We start from the raw sequence: 19,630 nt of genomic DNA, 5'->3' as shown, positions 1-19,630 counted from the left end.
AAAACTTCAACTGTTGGGCTAGTATTGTTTCAAACAATACTAGGCAAACACTTGAATGTTTGTATACTTTTCACATTTGATTTGAAAAACTTTGCAACATGGGCTTCCAAACTCAACTTACTTATGTTTACAATAATCAATAGCGACATCACAGTTCTTTCCCGACCATCCTGGCTCGCATTTGCAACGATAGTCATTCACATCATCGTCACAGCTACCATGTTGACAAGGAGATGACGAGCATTCGTTGATATTGATCTTACAGTATTTTCCAGTGAATCCCGGGGAACATTTACATAAATATGAGCTTCCATTGATCACGCAAGTCGCCCCATTTTCGCAAAAGTGTGTTTGGCAGCTGTCATTCGGAATCGTACAGTTCTTGCCTAGGAAATGATTTTAAACAAACAGGTAGTATATTGTATTTGACTTTGCCCAATGCAAACCGGATTACGATAGGACACAAGATCCTTAAGTTGGTATTAACACCGTCCTTACCCGCCCAGTCAACTTCATAGTCGGAGGAAACCACACTACAACCCCCCCCCCCCTAAGGTGGCGCCTGGTGAGGATAGGCTCCAAATCTAAGGCATGGGACTGTAGCAATGACCCGAAAACTGTGATTCCTACAATTACACGTTAAATAACTACCAGGAGTTCAGCCTTCCAGCCTCCCTGTCGGGGACCTTAGCCCCTGTGTCGGGGAATTCCTGGCGCCACCCCTGCTTAAGATCATCTGTCTATGGCACAATAAGCCCCTTAACTTATATTAACAGCAATAACAAACTACTTACCTGTCCATTTCTTGTTACACTGACAAGTGTACCCAGCAACACCATCTACACAAATCCCTTCATTCTTACAGGGCTGAGCTTCACATTCATTAATATCTTCTTGACAAAGTTCCCCCCTGAAGCCAGGATGGCAGATACAAGTGAAATTGTTTAACATGTCCTTGCATATCCCTTCATTAAGACATTTGACACTGGCACAATCATCCACGTCTTTTTCACAATCTTGACCTAAACGAACAAAATAAATCCAGGCATTTCAAAACTCTAACTTATTTCAAAATTGAGGCCCAATTATTACTGGGACAATATGGCTTGTTATTAGTCCAAAACCTCCCAAGGAGCAAGGGATATTCCCTTGTCCCTTGGCTGCAAAGGTACAACACTCACCTGTGAAACCTAACGGACAATCACAATTATAACTTCCATGTGTATTAGTGCAGTTCCCTTTATTTTGACATGGATTTAATTCACATTCATCTTTATCGTTCTGACAAAATGTACCATTAAATCCTGATGCACATAAACATGTGTATTTGTCAATACCGTTGATACAAGTGGCATTGTTCTGACAGTTCGCTGAAAGGCATTCATCTATATCAATGCTACAATTCGAGCCAGTGAACCCAGGTGTACAAGTGCATTTGAAAGTGCCACCTATAGTTTTACAAGTTGCGTTATTTTGACATGGACGACTTAAACAATTATCCAACTCAGTATCGCAGTTTGTTCCAGTGTATCCTAAAATAAACATAGAAAGAATTAGACTCAACCAACTTTTACTGGTTGTCAATGCATTGTGGTTTGAAGTTGGAAATTATTATATCCAGCTCTATCCAGCTTCTAAAAAAATGTTTTCAATCGTTCACAAACACAAGCTATACTGCCTATAATAGGCTATAGCTTACGTTCATACCTACCACTTGGACATTTGCAGCGATAAGAACTGTCCTGATCAACGCACTGTCCTCCGTTTTTGCAAGGCACGCTCAAACATTCATTTACTTTCGTCTCACAATATTTGCCAGTGAATCCTCCTTTACACAAGCAATTAAATGTAGTCCTGTAATTTTGGCAAGTCCCTCCATTTTGGCATGTATCACTTTTACAATAATTAATCTGTTGATCACAGTGGAAACCTAAAGGCACAAATTATTTTTGTAGTGCACGTTATACCAGGACAGGATGGTTGGAACCAAGAGAGAAAATTTTGAAAATTTGACGCCTCTAGCTCATTAGAAACGGACTCTTGGGTATATCAATAAAGCCTTTTTGTAGGAAACAATTACCAGAATGCAATAAGAGCAATATATTCACAACAAACCTGTACGGCCTTCTTTACAGACACACCTATATGATCCAGGCGTGTTTGTACAATCAGAAACACTGCTATCACATGGTGATGGAGTCACAGTACACTCATCAATATCACTTTCACAGTACATGCCAGTATACCCCAGATGACATCTGCAGTTTGCTGATCCATTATTGTTTATGTCACAAATACCATTGTTGCAAATATTTTTCTTTTGAATACACTCATTTATTACCTCACAATGAATGCCTGTAACAAATAGCAATTAAGGACCAGCAATTAGGCATAAGACCATAAAATGGCAATGTATTTCATTTGTCAATTGAATGAAGTTGGGGTGTGGTTGATTGTTTCTAAGATATCTAAGATATCTTTGGATCTGTATATGGTCAATGGCATGCATGCGGTAGTTTGGCTTATGAAATACTTGTTGAATGCGTGATTCCTGCTTTGTCTTTGCCAATACCACAATATTTTAACCACCATATTTGTCAATTGAATAAAGTTAGTTCAGGGCAGCAGAAACAGAATTCCTGAAAGGACCACTTTTATTTTATGTTAAGAAAATCACATAATGAAGGTTTGAACTTAATCACAAAGATTTGCATGTCAACAGGGGAATGTACTTTTAATAGGAATCAATGTGAAGAGCATGCATAGCATTATTAGAGGTTGAAAGGCAGTTGGGGCAACTTCCCCTGTATCCTAATGTTTCCAGGAACTCTAGTGTGCACGTTAGGTAAGATCAATGCATTTTATTTTATTGGCATACTTTATTGTCTTAGACAGTCTCACTTGTGAACTGAGCTTTAATTTGTTTAACTAATTGGCAGGTGACAACTACTTTTTTTTGAATGAGTGAAAAGTACATTAGGCATACAAAAAGATAGTAGAGGCAATAGGAAGGCATACATGGGATGTCTTGGTGAACGCTAACAAACAGATATAGTTTGCCTTTCCTCCTATTACTGACCCAAATTTCTGTTACAGAGCCTAAAGAACAGTTTTGAAGACTATTGGAGACCAATCCTCCTTTGCTGACAACCTGCATATGGACTAGTAAGCAATAAATCAAAATTACCTGTAAATGGATCCACACATTTACAAGTGTATTTGCCAGCTCCATCCATGCATGTGCCATTATTTTTACAGTTTGTTGTACCATTTTGCGTAACACACTCATCGTTGTTTATTGAACAGTTCTTTCCACTGAAGCCAGCATTGCAAGTGCATCTGTATGAACCCTCTTCATTGTGACAACTTCCACTATTCTGACATATATCAGGTTTAATATCACATTCATTAATGTCTTTTTCACACATGCTACCAGTCATTCCATGCGGACAGCTGCAAGAGATATTGTATACGATTAATTTGAGGTTTGGAAGGGCCTAATATCCCAGACATGAACTTAACATATAGATGGACACACATTAATGTCGAAGAGTGAGCCATTAGTGAAACTATAAGATCTGAAACAGCCTTTGCTAACATTAGGAAAAGAAAGCATTTATTTCAGATTAATTAACAACATGAACAAGAAATTCATGACTGCACAAAAACTTTTCTTGTAATTAATTAAGGCAAATGGGAATGAAAAAAATGAAATGTTGCTTGCATATATACTGGATATATCATGACAAATTTCAATGTTTAACTTTGACATGACTTAACAACTAGGACAACATTATATTCAAAACAAATGTGATATAACTTTATCATCCTTGTAATCAAACTCTTTGGGAAAAGTAGGTAACTAAAAATAACTTCAACCAATGTGTGGCTATTTCCTATTCTTCTGCATTCAAATCCCTGACAAAATTATTTAAGTAAAACAATTGTAAGAAATTGCCTCCCCTTAACAACATAAATGAATGGTATTGCTTTGCATTTAGATAAAGCGAGTCCTTTGAACAGATGGTAAATTGATTTATCTTAACATGCTAGATATCATATTCCAGCAGACAGACAGACACTTAGAAGATTGTATTTAAAAGTGCATATTTTTCAAACAAGTTTCGTCACTATTAGTGACATAGAAAACAATGAAAAAAAATTGTGTTCCTAAGTTCATGGGAAATCTCTCTAATATTTTGTTAAAGAATAACTCCTAGAAAAAAAAGGTAATTAGTTATCTGAGGGCATCCCTGCTGTGCAGCATGTTGAAGTGATTATGATTATTTCAAATATGTTCTAAATACTTTTACCCTAACTAACACGCTTCTTTCAGTAATCTAATGTTTAGTAAAAATTCTATTTTACAATTTTGTGAAAAAATTATTGCCATCATAAAATGAATTGGATATTATGTATTGTTCTTCTATTATTTACTTCAATGTGACATAACAAAGCAAGTTTATCTGCAATGTTTGACACTTGAGACTTTTAGGGCATTTAAACGGCAACCATTTCATTTCCGCAATGAAGCTGATAAATTGACAAGGCTTATATCTATTTGTCTCAAAATGTTTTTCTGTTTATATTCAGAATAAATACATTTCAATCCATAGTATTCAATGCTCTTTAAATGCTTTACTATAGCTAAAACTACAGCTTTTTAACGAAAGCCACAGAAATATTAACAGCTCGTATAGAGAGTTGTGGGTCTAGTTATGCTCTAACAAGGGAAACCTAACATTTGTGGTTATCCCTTAACAATTGTTTTTCCACTTTAAAAAATCCTTAGAAAGATGAATTCCAGTATTTCATACTAACAATATTGTCAACCACAAAAAGTATTTTGCTCACACAAAGTGTATAAATCCTTACAAGTGAAAGCAAAGTTGCACATTTATAGTGTTTAACATTCAGACAAGTAAAACAAGCTCAATCCTGTGCCTGAAATGTGACAATTATCATGACAAATGGACCATTTCATTCATTAGACAACATGTCAACCCTACTCTGTCACAATTAGATAACTAATAGCCTAAACTTTGGACAAGGTTTGTAAACAATAGATGAAAAATTAAATATATCTGCTTTTGAAAAATCCTTTTCCTGTACCTAATTCAGTAGCAATTTATTCAGATAATATATTTATCATTGTATAGACTTAACTCCAGGTCTTTCTGTTCTGGGTCCATAAGTTCGTAAAGTTAACATTCGAAACTTTAATTTGTGATCAACAGAGCAACTAGGAATATATCTTTATTTAATGGAGACAAGACCCAACATTCAACTTCAAATGTTCAAAATTCACATTACATTTAACATATTTTTGAACGAATAAGGCTTTGAAATCACTAAAATACTCCAGTAGATATGATTATCAACGTATCACTTCAATAGTCATAGCTTTTAAATAAGTTTAAAAAAATAAAATATTGTCAAAGGTGTTGGTTCATCTCTTTCACAAAAACTGGAGCTATTCCAACACTTATCAAAGAATACCTCTTGTGAAAAGCGAAACGTTTGTCACTGTATAAGTAAAATACATTGAAAATTTTCAAAAGGACTCTTAAAAATGCTTTTGATGAAAAAAGTGGCCAAGATAGAAGTTCATTTATATGTATGCGGACAGGATGCGGTGTGAATAGATATTCCTCATTTCCTTAACTACAGACTAAAAGTTAAGGGCAGGTAGCATACATAAATTGGAACTCGCAAGCCATTACGCACGAAATTGACAAGCCATAATTCCTCGCCGTTCCTAAACATTCTTTTAAACGATTAGTGCCTCTCAGAATTCAAATGGCCGCATTGGAAAAACCCAGAATATTGCTATTAAATGTTAATCCTCACGCTTCCTTTCGGTTTAATGTATGTTTTACAAAATATCTCTGGACAAAGAAATTCAGGAAAAAATAATCAGAACTACAATAAATGGGCTAAAGATTTATTACGAAGTCCTTCTATTACTAGTACTTTACGTAGCGCAATACTTCGTTGATTACAATTTAAATTCTAATTGAGGTTCAAGGAAATCTCGATCTGCTAAATTCGAAATCAAACACTTTTTAACTGAAAACCGAATGATCATAATCGTTTTGACTCAAAAACGAATATTTAATATCGTTCGAACAAGAATTGGATTAGCAATTTCACGTGAAATGTACGCTACACTTTTTGTGTATTTACGAGTATGTAGGAGTTTATGTACACGATCATTTGATAGCTACCAGCTTTTCGACGAATTAATGGGACTCTCACTAAAGGAATGTCAATAGTTCTCTCACACGTGTGACCATTGTAGCGGCAACTGCATTCAAACGGCATATTTTAAACGCGCATTTAAATATGAACGAAAGAAAATATTCACACAAAACAAACCCGCTTACCTGCATTTACCATTTTCACAAGTTCCAGTCCCACAACCTCCTGATGTACAAGCAGCAACTAAAAACAAAACAAAAAAGGTCAATTTGTGAGCTGCATTGCCTCTAGGGTGGTTTATTCAGAGTAAACTTAATTTCGCTAGTTGTCACAGTGTCGTCAATTAAACGCCGCCACCATATAGAATACTACAAAAACACGTATGATGGCCCCCAGAACAGTTATTTAAAGTTAATAGTATCGGACGTGTGTTTAAAGTTAATGTTATCGAATCGTTAAGCGTTGTAGTCAAATCATCAACATAGCCATAATTTTTTGACGCGATATTACGCGATGATATCTCGTAGAAAGGCTGATTGTCAATACCGCCGCCATTATTCGAGTCAAAATTTTGACCAAGACGCCAATGGTAGGCAATGGTTGATTAACCAGCTATCCCTATATTACATCCCCATCAAACGCCGCGCATATGATGTGATGAAGTGAACATGTAACAAGTCTGTGCGATAGTTTCAAATCAGGCACACGACTACGTATTTGGCACTCATATAATAATCACGGTGAATCACGTCAAGGCACTCGCAAACGACAGCGAAATTTCCATTTAAATTACGACCATAAATGCAGCCATATATGCTACAGTGGATTCCTAGATTCCCAGCAACGTCCGTATAACAAATACGCGGCCTTATAGGAGTAAAGAGTCACGCTTCGGCAAAATAACATTCAACCTGGTCGACACATACCAGAATTAATGATCAACAGAGTCGACAGAAAAATTCCAACGCATAACCACACTAAGAAGCGATCCATTACTTGATTAGTCCAATTCATACACACAAATGAACCCTAACTCCTCATTCCAATGGTTTCCGTATATAATCTTTGCGTACAATCGTGAAGATTTACCAAATTGCTACTTCGCTATTATATTGTATCTTTCGCCATTCGCCAATTCTATGTTGTTTCGACTGTGCCGTGGAATACAAACAGCAGTGCCAAAAGCCAACGCTCAGCCAATCAAAATGGCCATTATAAGACCTGACCAATCAGCGACGCGATACCTAAGTCAATATTACTCTGAAGAGTGTAGGTATGTTCTGTGGCCCCTGGGGGTTCAAAGAATTAATGAGCAAGACAACACAAAACTGCAATAAAACACCTGGACTGTGGTTAAAATTATTCAATTATTATAGATGCTGATCGCTTTCAATAGATTTGAATCAAATAGACGCGAAGCAAAACTATACCATCTAATACGCGTCACTTGGTGAGAGAAAACAGCTATAGCACATATTTGCGTAAATTAGCACGTAATTTAGATCTGTAAAGAGCTCCTATTCTGCCTCGTATTCGCAGTGATTCTTGCATTCAATTAGAACCATTCGAAATTTGTTCTAATCAGAATTGTTGCCCAATTGGAATGCTCGCAGAGTGTTCTAATAAAAATCAAGGCGACAGTCACAAACAGTACAAGTGAAGTAAAATTTTCGGTGAATGAACAACGGACGTCAATACAATCACACTGGGATAAAACTACTTTGCAACACAAAAGAGCTGGCCTCTGATTTCACACAGCCAAACCATCTCAGAAACACTCAAATAACATGTTTACATGTTACATAATTTTTCATGCATGGAATTTCCAAATAGAAATGTAGAAAAAATCCTGATCAGGCGTGCCAAAGGGTCTTTCAATGTTTACTCCGATGTCACACATGGCAGAAAAAATGTGTCCTAAGACAATATAGGCAGGTAGATTAGCGACTTTAGGTAATTTTACATTGTAAATACAAACGAGTAATTGGCATTTTTTCGCGCCGTTTTGTCTCAAGTGCAAATCCGTAGTTCAGCCCCTAATGTCAACGAGTATAAAAGGAAAATTTTCCTGCTGCGTTATTAGGCCAATCTTACGTGAGAGAAGTCAAAAACATGTCATAGAACAAGGCCTACAGCTTATCAGTTTTTTCAATCTGCTTTACTTATGCCACAAAGCAAATAAACTTTATTTAGGTATAGCCCACGTCTGAGTTTTGCAATATTCAAACTTCTCAGAACTCGGCAGAAGCAAATCAGCTAAAGGTATAGCCCACTGGCCAAATCATACAAAGCTGTGGTATTCTATATAACTGACTTTTTAAGCATGATTTGCTTTTCGACGACATCTATATATTCATTAATTTTCTCACGATTCCAATTGAAACTGATCGCACAGTTGGTTGACCGTATTGCATGATGCAGTCATATGCCGGAATACGCTTTTGTCACGCTTTTCTATCATTCTTTATTTCACAATGTATAAATAATGACCGAAATGGACTCGGAAATAGAAATAGGATTTCATCTATTGTTAAAAGAGAATATGTTTAGATGCCTGAAACATTGTCTCTTTATACCGGGGGATTTTGCTTTATATTGCTATTGAAACTTGCGAGTCCCTCGCAACACTGCGACGTTTCAATCTTCTTGCTAGTTGATAACCAATATAATATAGACGCATTTTAATACGTTTTTATGTTCTTGATAATGTCAGATTTCATTCCCGCTTTATACAGGATTTTTGAATTTAGTCGTCGACGCATACTATATAAAAGCTCCCTTATTAATGTTATAGTCGACTTTTTAAACTTCCCCTATAAATAAATCATACTGTCTTTGTAGTCGAAGTATCCAGAACTATTGAATTACGCAACTGTTATGACCTTGTAGGTCGGCAACACGGTAGCTGATTAGTATCTTGAATCAGTATCGATTTTCAACAGGGGTCACCTACACGTGTACCTATTTTTTCACGTAAGTAAAACGCTGACCTTGTAGTATTATAATACGGTTCTGAAGATAATTAGTTTAACATACACTGAACTGATTTTATCAGTGAACTTCTTGTATCTTGTATATTGGTATGATATCTTGTGCATGTCAAATTCTAGCATTAGCCTATGATTTCGCAAGATGTCCACTTCATTCAACTGTTAATCTATGAACTGAAACCGTTTACATTTCTAATTCAATTCAATTTGAAAAGGTGAACGAGCGAGTATCTAAGTCATGCATGTTCAGATAAGAGAACGGGGCACCTCAAAATCAAATAATTTATCAAGTCGCTCGTTACCAGCTATCAAAGCCGGAGAAAGAAAATCGAAGCAAAAATTGCCCTATGATGGCCCTATGTTTGCTGTTTCGCCATTGCATTACTGCAATCCTTGACCAAGTAAATCGAGCGTAGCGTCGCCGAAAATAGGGCCTGTCAGCACGAACACTTTTGTCCCATTTGATGTACTTAAGATCTTTGTATCATACGTCTAAAGCGAACCTTAAAAAGTGTATTTTTTCAGCATTATACGATCACTCGTACATGGTTGATAACGGCCTACCTAAACAAGTTTTGAAGCTTGCCGATTGGACTAACCAGCTATCGTGAATGAGGTTGCCAAGCATAGAAGTTATATATTTTTTATGCAAAAAACGCGTGACTGGAAACTAAACACCCTGTTGGTATGAAGTTTGACAACTGATTGCAACTTTCGTACATTAATTTAATCCAGTCATTAGGGAACTGTTCAAATCTGTGGGAAAATTTCCGATTCTTTATTTTACGATGCACTTTTCGCAACAGGAGAGCACTAGCGTCGTCACGCCCGTTTGCCTACCCAGTGGTTGCTCGCGCACTTCAAACGCGTACCGGTCCGTGATTGGCTGAAACAATACGATCACCATGGAAACGGGCACACAGTCATTGATTGTCGGAACTAGGCGAGGGTGCAGAGCACAATAGCACTGTGGTCAGTTGTAATGATAATGCAAGTACTTTAGGAAATTTGAAGCTTGGCTAGTTTGAATACAATAAATAATAGATTTATTATTGAACTGGCAGCATGTGTTCTTGCGTTGACATAGGGTCCGCACACTTATTCTAAAATACTTTAGCCATATACAGAGAAGCATAGGCCTATATACACGAACTCTATATCTGCTGAAAAACATCGGCATATTATATTCTTTACTGCGATGAAGCAGCATGGAATTGTTTTATCAGTTATCATCAACATATTTGCCTTTTGTGACCGGTGTTTGATTTTTTTAGACTTTTTCTCACAGTGTACAATGCAACGTGGCATTCTTACCGTGAGTGTGAGAACTTTTTAACTCGGAAAGTTAACAAAACATCAATAAAACAGGACAGCTAGAACAGTGTCAGAAACGTCTGCCATGTGGTTACTCGGCAATTTCTTCATACATTGTACGATTCTTTATAACTCTGTTAAAATTATAACCGAAAATTATTCCCAGTACCGTTATATAGAATAGGTCTTAGTTAACCGCCATCATTCACTTCGCAATTAAGACGATGTGTGGAAACTCGATAAATCTCAAACAAATAATAATTTTGTAATAGTTTTAGACTATATAGTACACATAGTCCACAAAATTCAATCATGTTTTGAGTACCGTACGGATCGCTTTTGTGTCTCTCCCAGACTGCATGTGGTCAATGTGTGGGTGTTTTTATTTTTACCTCTAAAATGGCGACTAAAATAGCTTCCGCTCACGCCCAGAAGATCCTTTCTTTCTTCAACTTCCTATAGACTAATTATTGACGACGTGCATAATCAAAGTCAAAACCAGTATAGGCAAATGTATATATACTAGTTACATTCACTATACTGTAACATATATCTATTTAAATCTGGTTTAAACACAATTATTCACGCGACTGCTATTCAAGGTTCTTTCCTAAAATTTCATGCAAATTTACCCCATGTACGTCTTTTCTGTTGTGAAACAATTAGTAAGCTACATCAGTTCTGCCACAGAGTAAATCATCTATCGTCTAAAATGAGTTTCCGATGAGCGTTTATATAACTGGACACTATATAAGTAGAAAAATCTAGTAGCTTTGAGATGAAATCTAGTATATTCGAAAAAGTTCAAAACAGAAAAACTGCGTGTAGGTTTTATATACAAGCAATTATTTGTCCATTTTGTCCAGTTTTCAGAAGGCTATAGCCACAGCTTCGCTGAGTTCGCGATTTTGGTATCAACAAAGAGATTCTTTACTTATAACCAGCGCAAAGATTAAAGAATGAAAGCTCTTTTCTACTTCCTTTAGAACCCTCATTTTAGAAAAGTAATTGCCATTTAGGTCTGAGTGGTACCCTTTCTAAATGGGTACCAAAAAATAAATATTATAGTGCATGAAGACGTCACTTATTTTTATAGGCAAATTCATCGACATCATGATTTCTTTACTATAGCTACGTACATTCATTCTGGTTTAATTTTAAGAAAATGTTAGAATAAAAGTAAGGCAGAAAGAATGCTACGCAGTCAAAGTTTGGAGAGTGGAAGCAGTTAAAAAACCTGAAGGTCGAATATAAGACCAAACGCCAAACTCTTACAAACGTGTTTATATATACTTGCAGCTGTTATAGAAAACTGAGAGAAGCTTTTCGTGGATTATCTGATTATTTATTATTTGATTTTCCTCAATGTTTCAGAAAGTGGAATGTAAGTTACAGGATAAAGATTCTGCACAGTAAATCAACAAAGGCCTTCAGCTACATATGTTGCGAGTTATTTCAGTGAACACTTCAATCTACTCTACATGTTTAGATCAGTCACATGTGAAATAATTGCTTTCAGTTTGACTACACAAAGTCACGAAAATGACGAAAACCGTTTCCTTCAGAGTTCAGACACTGGAAGCTGAGTTTCTGTAGCGTATCAACAGCTGCATGACGGTATCCTGAAGACGTCAATCATTACTGACTACTGTCTATTTCACTCATCAAAACATTAAGGTCATTAGATCTTACGAGAAGAAAGAGCAATCAAGCGTTCAATATTCCCCACGAGAACAATCCCCTAATAATGTATACGCGTTTTGGTTTCGTTCTATAAACCTTGTCTGATATATATAATCAGCACAGATGGAAAATATGCTCTCTTGTGATTTATTACTATTGTCAAACGTGTCTTATTGCATAAGACTTTCTAATCCTTTCGTAATACGTGGGTCAATCTTTTGGTGAACTTTCATGTATGATTTTTAAAAGGTTAAATGATGTCATCGATAACACGGCATGGTTACAGTAACACTGAACATATTTCGCCCGTAAAACATGCATAAAATACCCTGTTTTGACTGTATTTATATATATAGGTTAATTAAATTATTCTTTCTGAAACAACATTAAATTTAGGTGTTCGGCACTTGTCTGTGATATCGCTGTTTACATAACAGAAGTGGTTATCCTGTGTAAATATATGTATAGCAAATAAAAATATATTAGACGTGATATAAATGTTTAAAGTTGTAGTTTTAAAAATAGCAAAAAATGACTGCCGCACATAGTGACTGAATCATTCAGTATATACACTCTTCAGATTATTCTTCAGATAATCAACAAGTCAGATGACTCAAACTGCGGTCTTGTTTTTGATATACGGTTTATTATTACTAACAGTAATAATAACAGGCCTAAACAGGTCCGTTTTAATCGACAATTAGTTTGTTTAAATAAACTTTAATGTTTAACAAATATATTTTCTGCATAGTGTGTTGTCTATATCGACGTGGGGAATTAAATAGAATATACAGTATAATCACTACAGTACTGCAAGCTTTGTGTATTTCTTGGGTTCATGCATTCTTAGTCGCACGATTAGACTTGAATCATATTTCATATTTAGGTTTTCATTTCCTCATAGCTACGATATTAACACAAGTGCTTTGATGTAAACTCATATCTTAAACCCTAAACAATAGCACTATATACCGAGTCCTTCTTGCAAAACATATCAACTTGAGATACGTCATTGCACAATCTTTTTCGGACATTTTCGCATGTGAAAATTTCTATTTCAATCATTTCTCTAGAATGTCGGAAATATCGCTTGTGATAAAAACCCGGTCTCTATCACAAGACATTACACTAGAGCAATATTGAGCACATGATCACTACTAAAGTAGCAATTAAAACCAACGCCCTGCATATCAGATATGGTGCTCCGTGAAATGTAATGTTGTTTATTAATCGCAGTATAGCATAACGATATATATATAGTTCAGTTTATATGTATTTTCAATTCGGAAGGAAGATACCCAACAAATTTTTACAATATAATTGACAAAGTTGATGAGGGTTAGTTGACGATTACAAGGGTAAGATAAACTAACAAACCGAAGAACCTAGACAAAGAACCATCTTCAAACACGAAGTCAAAGAGGAAACAGTCAATTTCGAGGGTTACATATATATGTATACGTTTATTAAAAACAAAGGAAGTGATTGCTGTGAAAAATACTAGCATCATTCGCAAATTATCCGTGCATGAGGTATATGTATGACAATCCTTGTCAATTTTGGGGTGCACGTATATGATGGAAAAGAAATAAAATTAAAAGAATTTGTTCAATTTGCTTTCTCATGGATGTATATCCACAATAATAATTTGCTGAGAATAATCTTTTTAAACAATTCAAGTTTCCTCCGTGTATCCCACATGATGAAACGGATGAAAACTGATATGCCGCCTACCCAACCCTTGCGAACCACAAGATGAAACAATTCCGACTGAACAAACACGACTACATATTTCAAGCACAAAAATATCGATAAAGACCTTTGCTAGCCTTAAACATCCTTTTCTATATTGTTAATTCCGTTTTCCCCGCCTGGATCGCTTTCAGCTCCTGTCTAATGCCTCATCTTAATAACATTGTTTGTGTGGTGTGGCTTACCTCCTGTAATTTGAATATTAATGAAGACAAGTGTTATATAAGAAAAGAACCTTAAATGGGCTAAGAGCGCAATATTGCCTGTTGGAAATTTAGAATACACAGCCCCAAATATCATCATAGCAGTCGGTAGTTCATTTTAGAGCCAATATTACAATTATGCATGCAAAACAGCCATAGATCAATAGATCTAGGTCTGACTTGTCCCGAGTCTCTCTCAACACTGTCTGTATTTACAGCAAAGATGACTATATTATCCCGACCGTCTTTTTCAAATCATTTATCGACATTCAAGTAGTCAAGACTATTTGTTATATGCCAATGCAGGTTGTTACTGAGATCATTCAACTTGAATACCCAACGATTTTGAGATACTTCACATTTTTTGTAATATTTACGAGAACAACGGGACACGACATGCAATTTTGAGTGGATCGTAGAGTTCAAACGATTCGGGTCACCAGAGGAAATACGTATTGAGCCCATGCACTTCGATTTCGTCAAATTCAAAAATAGTGGCCCCGCAAAATTGCACGAAGCGAAGTTCCGATTTGCAGTTCAAACACACGTCAAGGCAAAGTGAAAACGTCTTAAATTGTTACAGCGAAAAACGTAGATCACGTTTAAAGTTAGCCGAATCATGTCCGGTGTGCGTGGGCCTTCTTTGAAGACGGGAAAATTTTTCGACGTCCTGCAAATGCGCTGGAGCTTCGCCAGTCAGACTTTTTGGCTCGCACGTACAAGCAGAAATACTTCTTGTAAATATTATTTTATTAAAGACAGACCACTGAGCTAGGCATGACCATTGATTGGTTCATATATTGTTATTAATTAAAACACGCCGGAAAAATTTACACTTTATAGAAGTGATATTTTCTGATATATTAGGGAAGAACTCAACCAGATTTGTCCGAGGTGAAATTTATGAAGTTACTACATGCAAGGCATTCGATTCGACCCAGTGATTCGATCACCCTAAATGAATGATCTGGTGTTGAAAAGATATTACTGTTAAGCTAATCAAGGTTAAGAACTAGAGATATATTTTCATGGGTGTGTTTTACCACCACTTTAGAGTAATGAGATATTATGAGTATATCGCATTCCCTCGAACAAAGTTAAAAATACATGCACTATGTGAACTATTTTCTGCGTGGAAATAGTGCAAGCCCTACCAGACTATAATCAAAGTTCTGGACGAGAAATTTGCCAGCCACTGAGCCACTAGAACTCAAAGTAGCTACCCTACAGTGCATGACGCCATATTGCGCAAAACATCTGAGAATGGGAAAATCACTCATATATAGTATTGTTATAGTCATATATACTACCTTTATTGAATTGAATAGGCCTAATGTAAAGAACTATATATGTAGTGATATAATCAGTTACCGTAAAGACAGAACAGACTTTAGAGCCATGCAGGTATAAACTATGCGACGAGAAACTGTTGTATTGCTCGTATATTTGCCAAGTTTCCCGTCTCAGAAGAGTTTTCCGTCTCTATTGTCAACTCGGCTATAATGGTATGCCTTCTAAAAGACCTTATTCACTGACAACAATACCATAAAAGGCTCTTTAGTGAATGAAAACAGAAGTGTCTGATGCAAAGAGCATAACGGTGAACTATATTTCAAGTGATCAGTTTAAATACCGGCACGCGAGAATAAATATACCATCCTGATGATCAAGTTTTTCCTTTTACAAACCCACATATACACGCTGTACCATGCATGCTTCAATCCTGGAACACAGTTGGAGGGGGATAAACTGTTTTGGGTAAAATTTGTCAAACAGGAAGTCGCTTTAGCGAAACTCTCTGACGCTACGGGAAAATGCTTTTAATATTTCATAAACAATGTGCCACGATCTCTTGAGATAGGAAAGAAAATATGCGATGGAAAAATTAGAACCAGACGAAACGGATTTATATTGTATGAATTGGATATGTATAAATTTTGACCGCCTCAGCACAAAGCTTCGTGAAATTTATAGTCGATATAAACTCGAATTATATAGTTAGAATGGGCTCTTTATTTGCCAAAAAAAAAATTCACAGAGTCTATTTTGTTCTCGTTCACCAATTTCAGGCGGCAAAGAACCTGTACTCTCATATCAAGTCTTTCTACCACCATCTCTTTATATTTAAAGGACGTATGAGAGGAAGGCAACATCGCCATAAGTGTCAGCTGATCAACTTGTGGCTATGTAGGGAAATCTAAGATACTCTCAGATACTCTTAAATTTTATTGTAAGTTGGCCTTGTTACAAATACCAGAACTTAATACGTAAGTCTATTAATAGTACTGATGTGAGACCGGCGTACGAGTGAAAACGTACGTGGACAAATTTAGAAAACATCAAAATTTATCACATCGATTAACAAGTTAGTTTTGTTTTGCAAGCAACCGCATATTAGTTCTACAAACCTAAAATTCTTTTCAAACATCGTCTGACTAGCATTAACTACGGTTAATTCAGCCAGTTGTCGCTCAAAAATGTTACTTGTTAGAAAGTTTTAACGAGAACAGAGTTAAATTTTCATTCAGCTACAACACGAAGATGCGGTCATCATGTCACAACACCAATATTGAAAAGTTGCATACTTCGACTTGCGTAAGACATATATATAAATATATATAGAAACATATATATATAGAAACATTGAACTATTTTAAAGTATTCAGTAATAAATTAAACATAAGAGTTATTAGAGGAGTTAAAGTTCAAGCAGAATTTCGAGAACCACATGCCAGAAGTCCAAAAATGCCATGAATTTTCTGGAAGGAATTAGCATTACTACTTGGTTTGCTAATCCATATTACTGACAAATTCTGAGTGCGGAAAAAAACGCTAGATGATGCATCAGCAAAATTTTTCAAATTCTACCGGACTATTGGCATCGCCAATATATGATCGCTGTTTTTTGCTCGTTCTCTAGAATGGACATGTGATAAAACTTATGGTCTTCCAGGGGAAACAGGACTTAGAATTTACAGAGCCATCCTGTAGTGTAGATAACTAAATTTAAGTGTTCAGATTTTCTTTGTTTTGTTAAGCTGAACAAATAAGGGATGACACCAAGCACACCCACAAGATAGAACAAACCGAGAGTCATTATAAATTGGTAAAATATAGAGTTGGGCCTATTTTAATTAGTTTATAGTTTTATGCGGGCCACCTCGATATTTCCCACGGCTTTGGGTCATTAGTACTGAATTCCTTTTCATTTCGCTTCACTTTATGCGGACTGTATGTCTACATACATCATAAACCACATACAGCTGTGTCAACAAAGCCAATCAAGATAGCAGAAACGAAGGAGTGGTTGTCCTTTGTTGATTACGCAGCCATGGTTCCAGTATTGTTGACAAATTTTTAGTCCAACTAAACAACTCTGGCAACACAAGCAGTTACGGCTTGTTGTAGCGGTGAAATCCAAAATTCACAATGCATACCGGATACCCGGGGCGTTGAAAGCCAAAAGTCCAGCAATGGGACAATATTTTGTAGGGTCAGAATATTCTTTCGGTCTTCCACAGCAAATATTTCAATTTAAAACCAGAAGTATTTTAAATTGTGAATACTTCAATCAAATATATGTACAATATTTTAAAAGGGGTAGAGAACGTCAGAACGATCAACAACGATAAAAATTGAATCTGATTATACTTTTACCTAATAGAAAAAAAACGCAGTTCTAATGCCCATGCGGTAAAAAGTTCTTCAAGTGGTATTACCAAACTGTAATAGTTGTTAAACTTTTTCTCAGACAAAATCAACGAAGGTTTGATGTCATTTCTATTCATTGAAACTATATACCCCGCCCCCTCAATGCCTATCTCACTATACCTGACAGGTAAGCCTAATATATCACGCCAGCCGACATTTCTTATCTTTGCATAAAACGCGCACAACCTCACCCACGTATATAAATGAGATGGGTGCGTATTGACACGCTTACTATTTGGGACCATCTAAAAACTTTACCATAAACAGAAAACGCACAACTAAGCAATGGTCCGCAAACTCGTGGTGCGTTTTTGGACCAATTTACGCGCAATTTGTCGCGTGCCCTGTCGTGACTGAACGGTTGCTTCGCGTGACTGATTCTGTTATCGCGTTAATTACGTTTCCTGTTTAAACGCGCTTCATATCAGCGCTTCCGTCAGGTCTACTGATCTATATACACACGGTGCACGTTACTTCAGACCGAGGTAACAAAAGGTCATTCATTGATCACGAAACATTTGCTTCCTAGCTGGTACACTGATTGCGCAACAAATCAATCATGCTAAGGGCGACTTTGCACTAGGTGGAATTTTGCGCGCGCGGAGCGGAATTTTTCGTCTGCGCGCTTTCACGCAGAAGTAATGTGAGAAAAACAAAGAGAAATTCCGCTCCGCGCGCAAAATTCCGCCTAGTGGAAAACAGGCTTAAGTCACATTAGTCTGCGCCGCATTCCACTAGCCGCGGCGAGTGAACCAGGACGCAGGCTAGGCCCACATGTGTTGTGGCCGTACTTTGACTGGGGAAGCCAACCTCGTTCCCAGGAGAAATGCTCTGGGAACGAGGTTGTGGGGAAGCCCCAAACCTTGGCATTAGTCCCTCTTCCCAACCATCACTTTCAACTCTTATTAATGACACTTGACAGGGTAGACAGTCATCATTCGCCACGGGGTCACGTTTTTAAGTTTGTTTGTTTGTTTCTTAGCATTGAATAACCCAATATTAAATAACATAACTCAAACGCTTTATTTATAGATTTGAAGAAGAAAATTAATAAAGCTAATGCAATATTTAAATAAAATTTCATGTCATCGTTATAGGGGCTTCTGCAGTCCTCAAATGCTATCTAGTTTTAACTACCCGATAATCTGAAAATATAATGACCGCACACTGACTTTTCAACTGCACGAAATTCCCTGCTTAATTACGTCAGACTAATACCACACATAGAGAAAATGCAACGCTTTCATGTCTAGACCTAAGACAATATTTCTCGCCATAACAGGCAGTGAAAAGGTCACAGAAAACATCTAGAACAAATTTAGTTTTCAGAGACACTCAGTAAATCGTCTTAAGAGCCACCTAATGAGCTGTAGACGACAGACAACCCTAAAGTATAGTGCACGAGGGAAGATTTCTAAAATTAAAGTCATCACCTAAATTGGACTATTGTTACAAAAAAGAACAACAGAACCATACAAAGCAAACGAAACAAAGAAAATTTGCCATTTGTAAAATTTTGATTGCACCCAAGCGAACATGTGCACCATATGCAAATTAGGCAAATTACACGCAAGATATGCAGAGACATGCAGACTATGCATATAATATAAAAAATCCTGCAAACACGCAAACATCATCGCAAACATCCAGCACTTATGCAAACATCGTCTAAATAAGCGCGAATTATGCAGATATACATATATATCATTTTTTCCAGATTACAATGCGAGCGCCGTATCAAAATGTGTGTAAAAATGCGTAAAAGATATCATGATA

At 36.5% G+C, this 19,630-nt stretch overlaps 1 protein-coding gene across 2 annotated transcripts in view; it reads right to left on the bottom strand.

The window, feature by feature from the left end:
* Window positions 1-19,630, bottom strand: part of LOC114530202 (neurogenic locus notch homolog protein 1-like) — a 33,765-nt gene that overhangs the window by 8,824 nt on the left and 5,311 nt on the right. Inside the window, exons 1-8 of one of the 2 annotated variants that reach the window (XM_028551780.1) lie at window positions 7,128-7,357; window positions 6,387-6,444; window positions 3,188-3,453; window positions 2,116-2,355; window positions 1,712-1,930; window positions 1,182-1,532; window positions 795-1,022; window positions 122-386 (exon numbers count right to left, since the gene is read on the bottom strand). In XM_028551780.1, the coding sequence (XP_028407581.1) occupies window positions 122-386; window positions 795-1,022; window positions 1,182-1,532; window positions 1,712-1,930; window positions 2,116-2,355; window positions 3,188-3,453; window positions 6,387-6,444; window positions 7,128-7,215 (1,715 nt within the window). In that variant the 5' untranslated portion in view covers window positions 7,216-7,357. Of the gene's footprint in view, window positions 1-121; window positions 387-794; window positions 1,023-1,181; window positions 1,533-1,711; window positions 1,931-2,115; window positions 2,356-3,187; window positions 3,454-6,386; window positions 6,445-7,127; window positions 7,358-19,630 lie in introns of those variants that run through there. The other variant, XM_028551779.1, reaches the window with a different exon arrangement.

The sequence above is a fragment of the Dendronephthya gigantea genome, unplaced genomic scaffold (genome assembly GCF_004324835.1).
Source record: "Dendronephthya gigantea isolate DGI-Jeju-01 unplaced genomic scaffold, DenGig_1.0 000061F, whole genome shotgun sequence".
NCBI lineage: Eukaryota > Metazoa > Cnidaria > Anthozoa > Malacalcyonacea > Nephtheidae > Dendronephthya > Dendronephthya gigantea.
The sequence above is the reverse complement of the archived record's forward strand: the minus strand, read 5'-3'. Positions and strand labels throughout refer to the sequence as shown.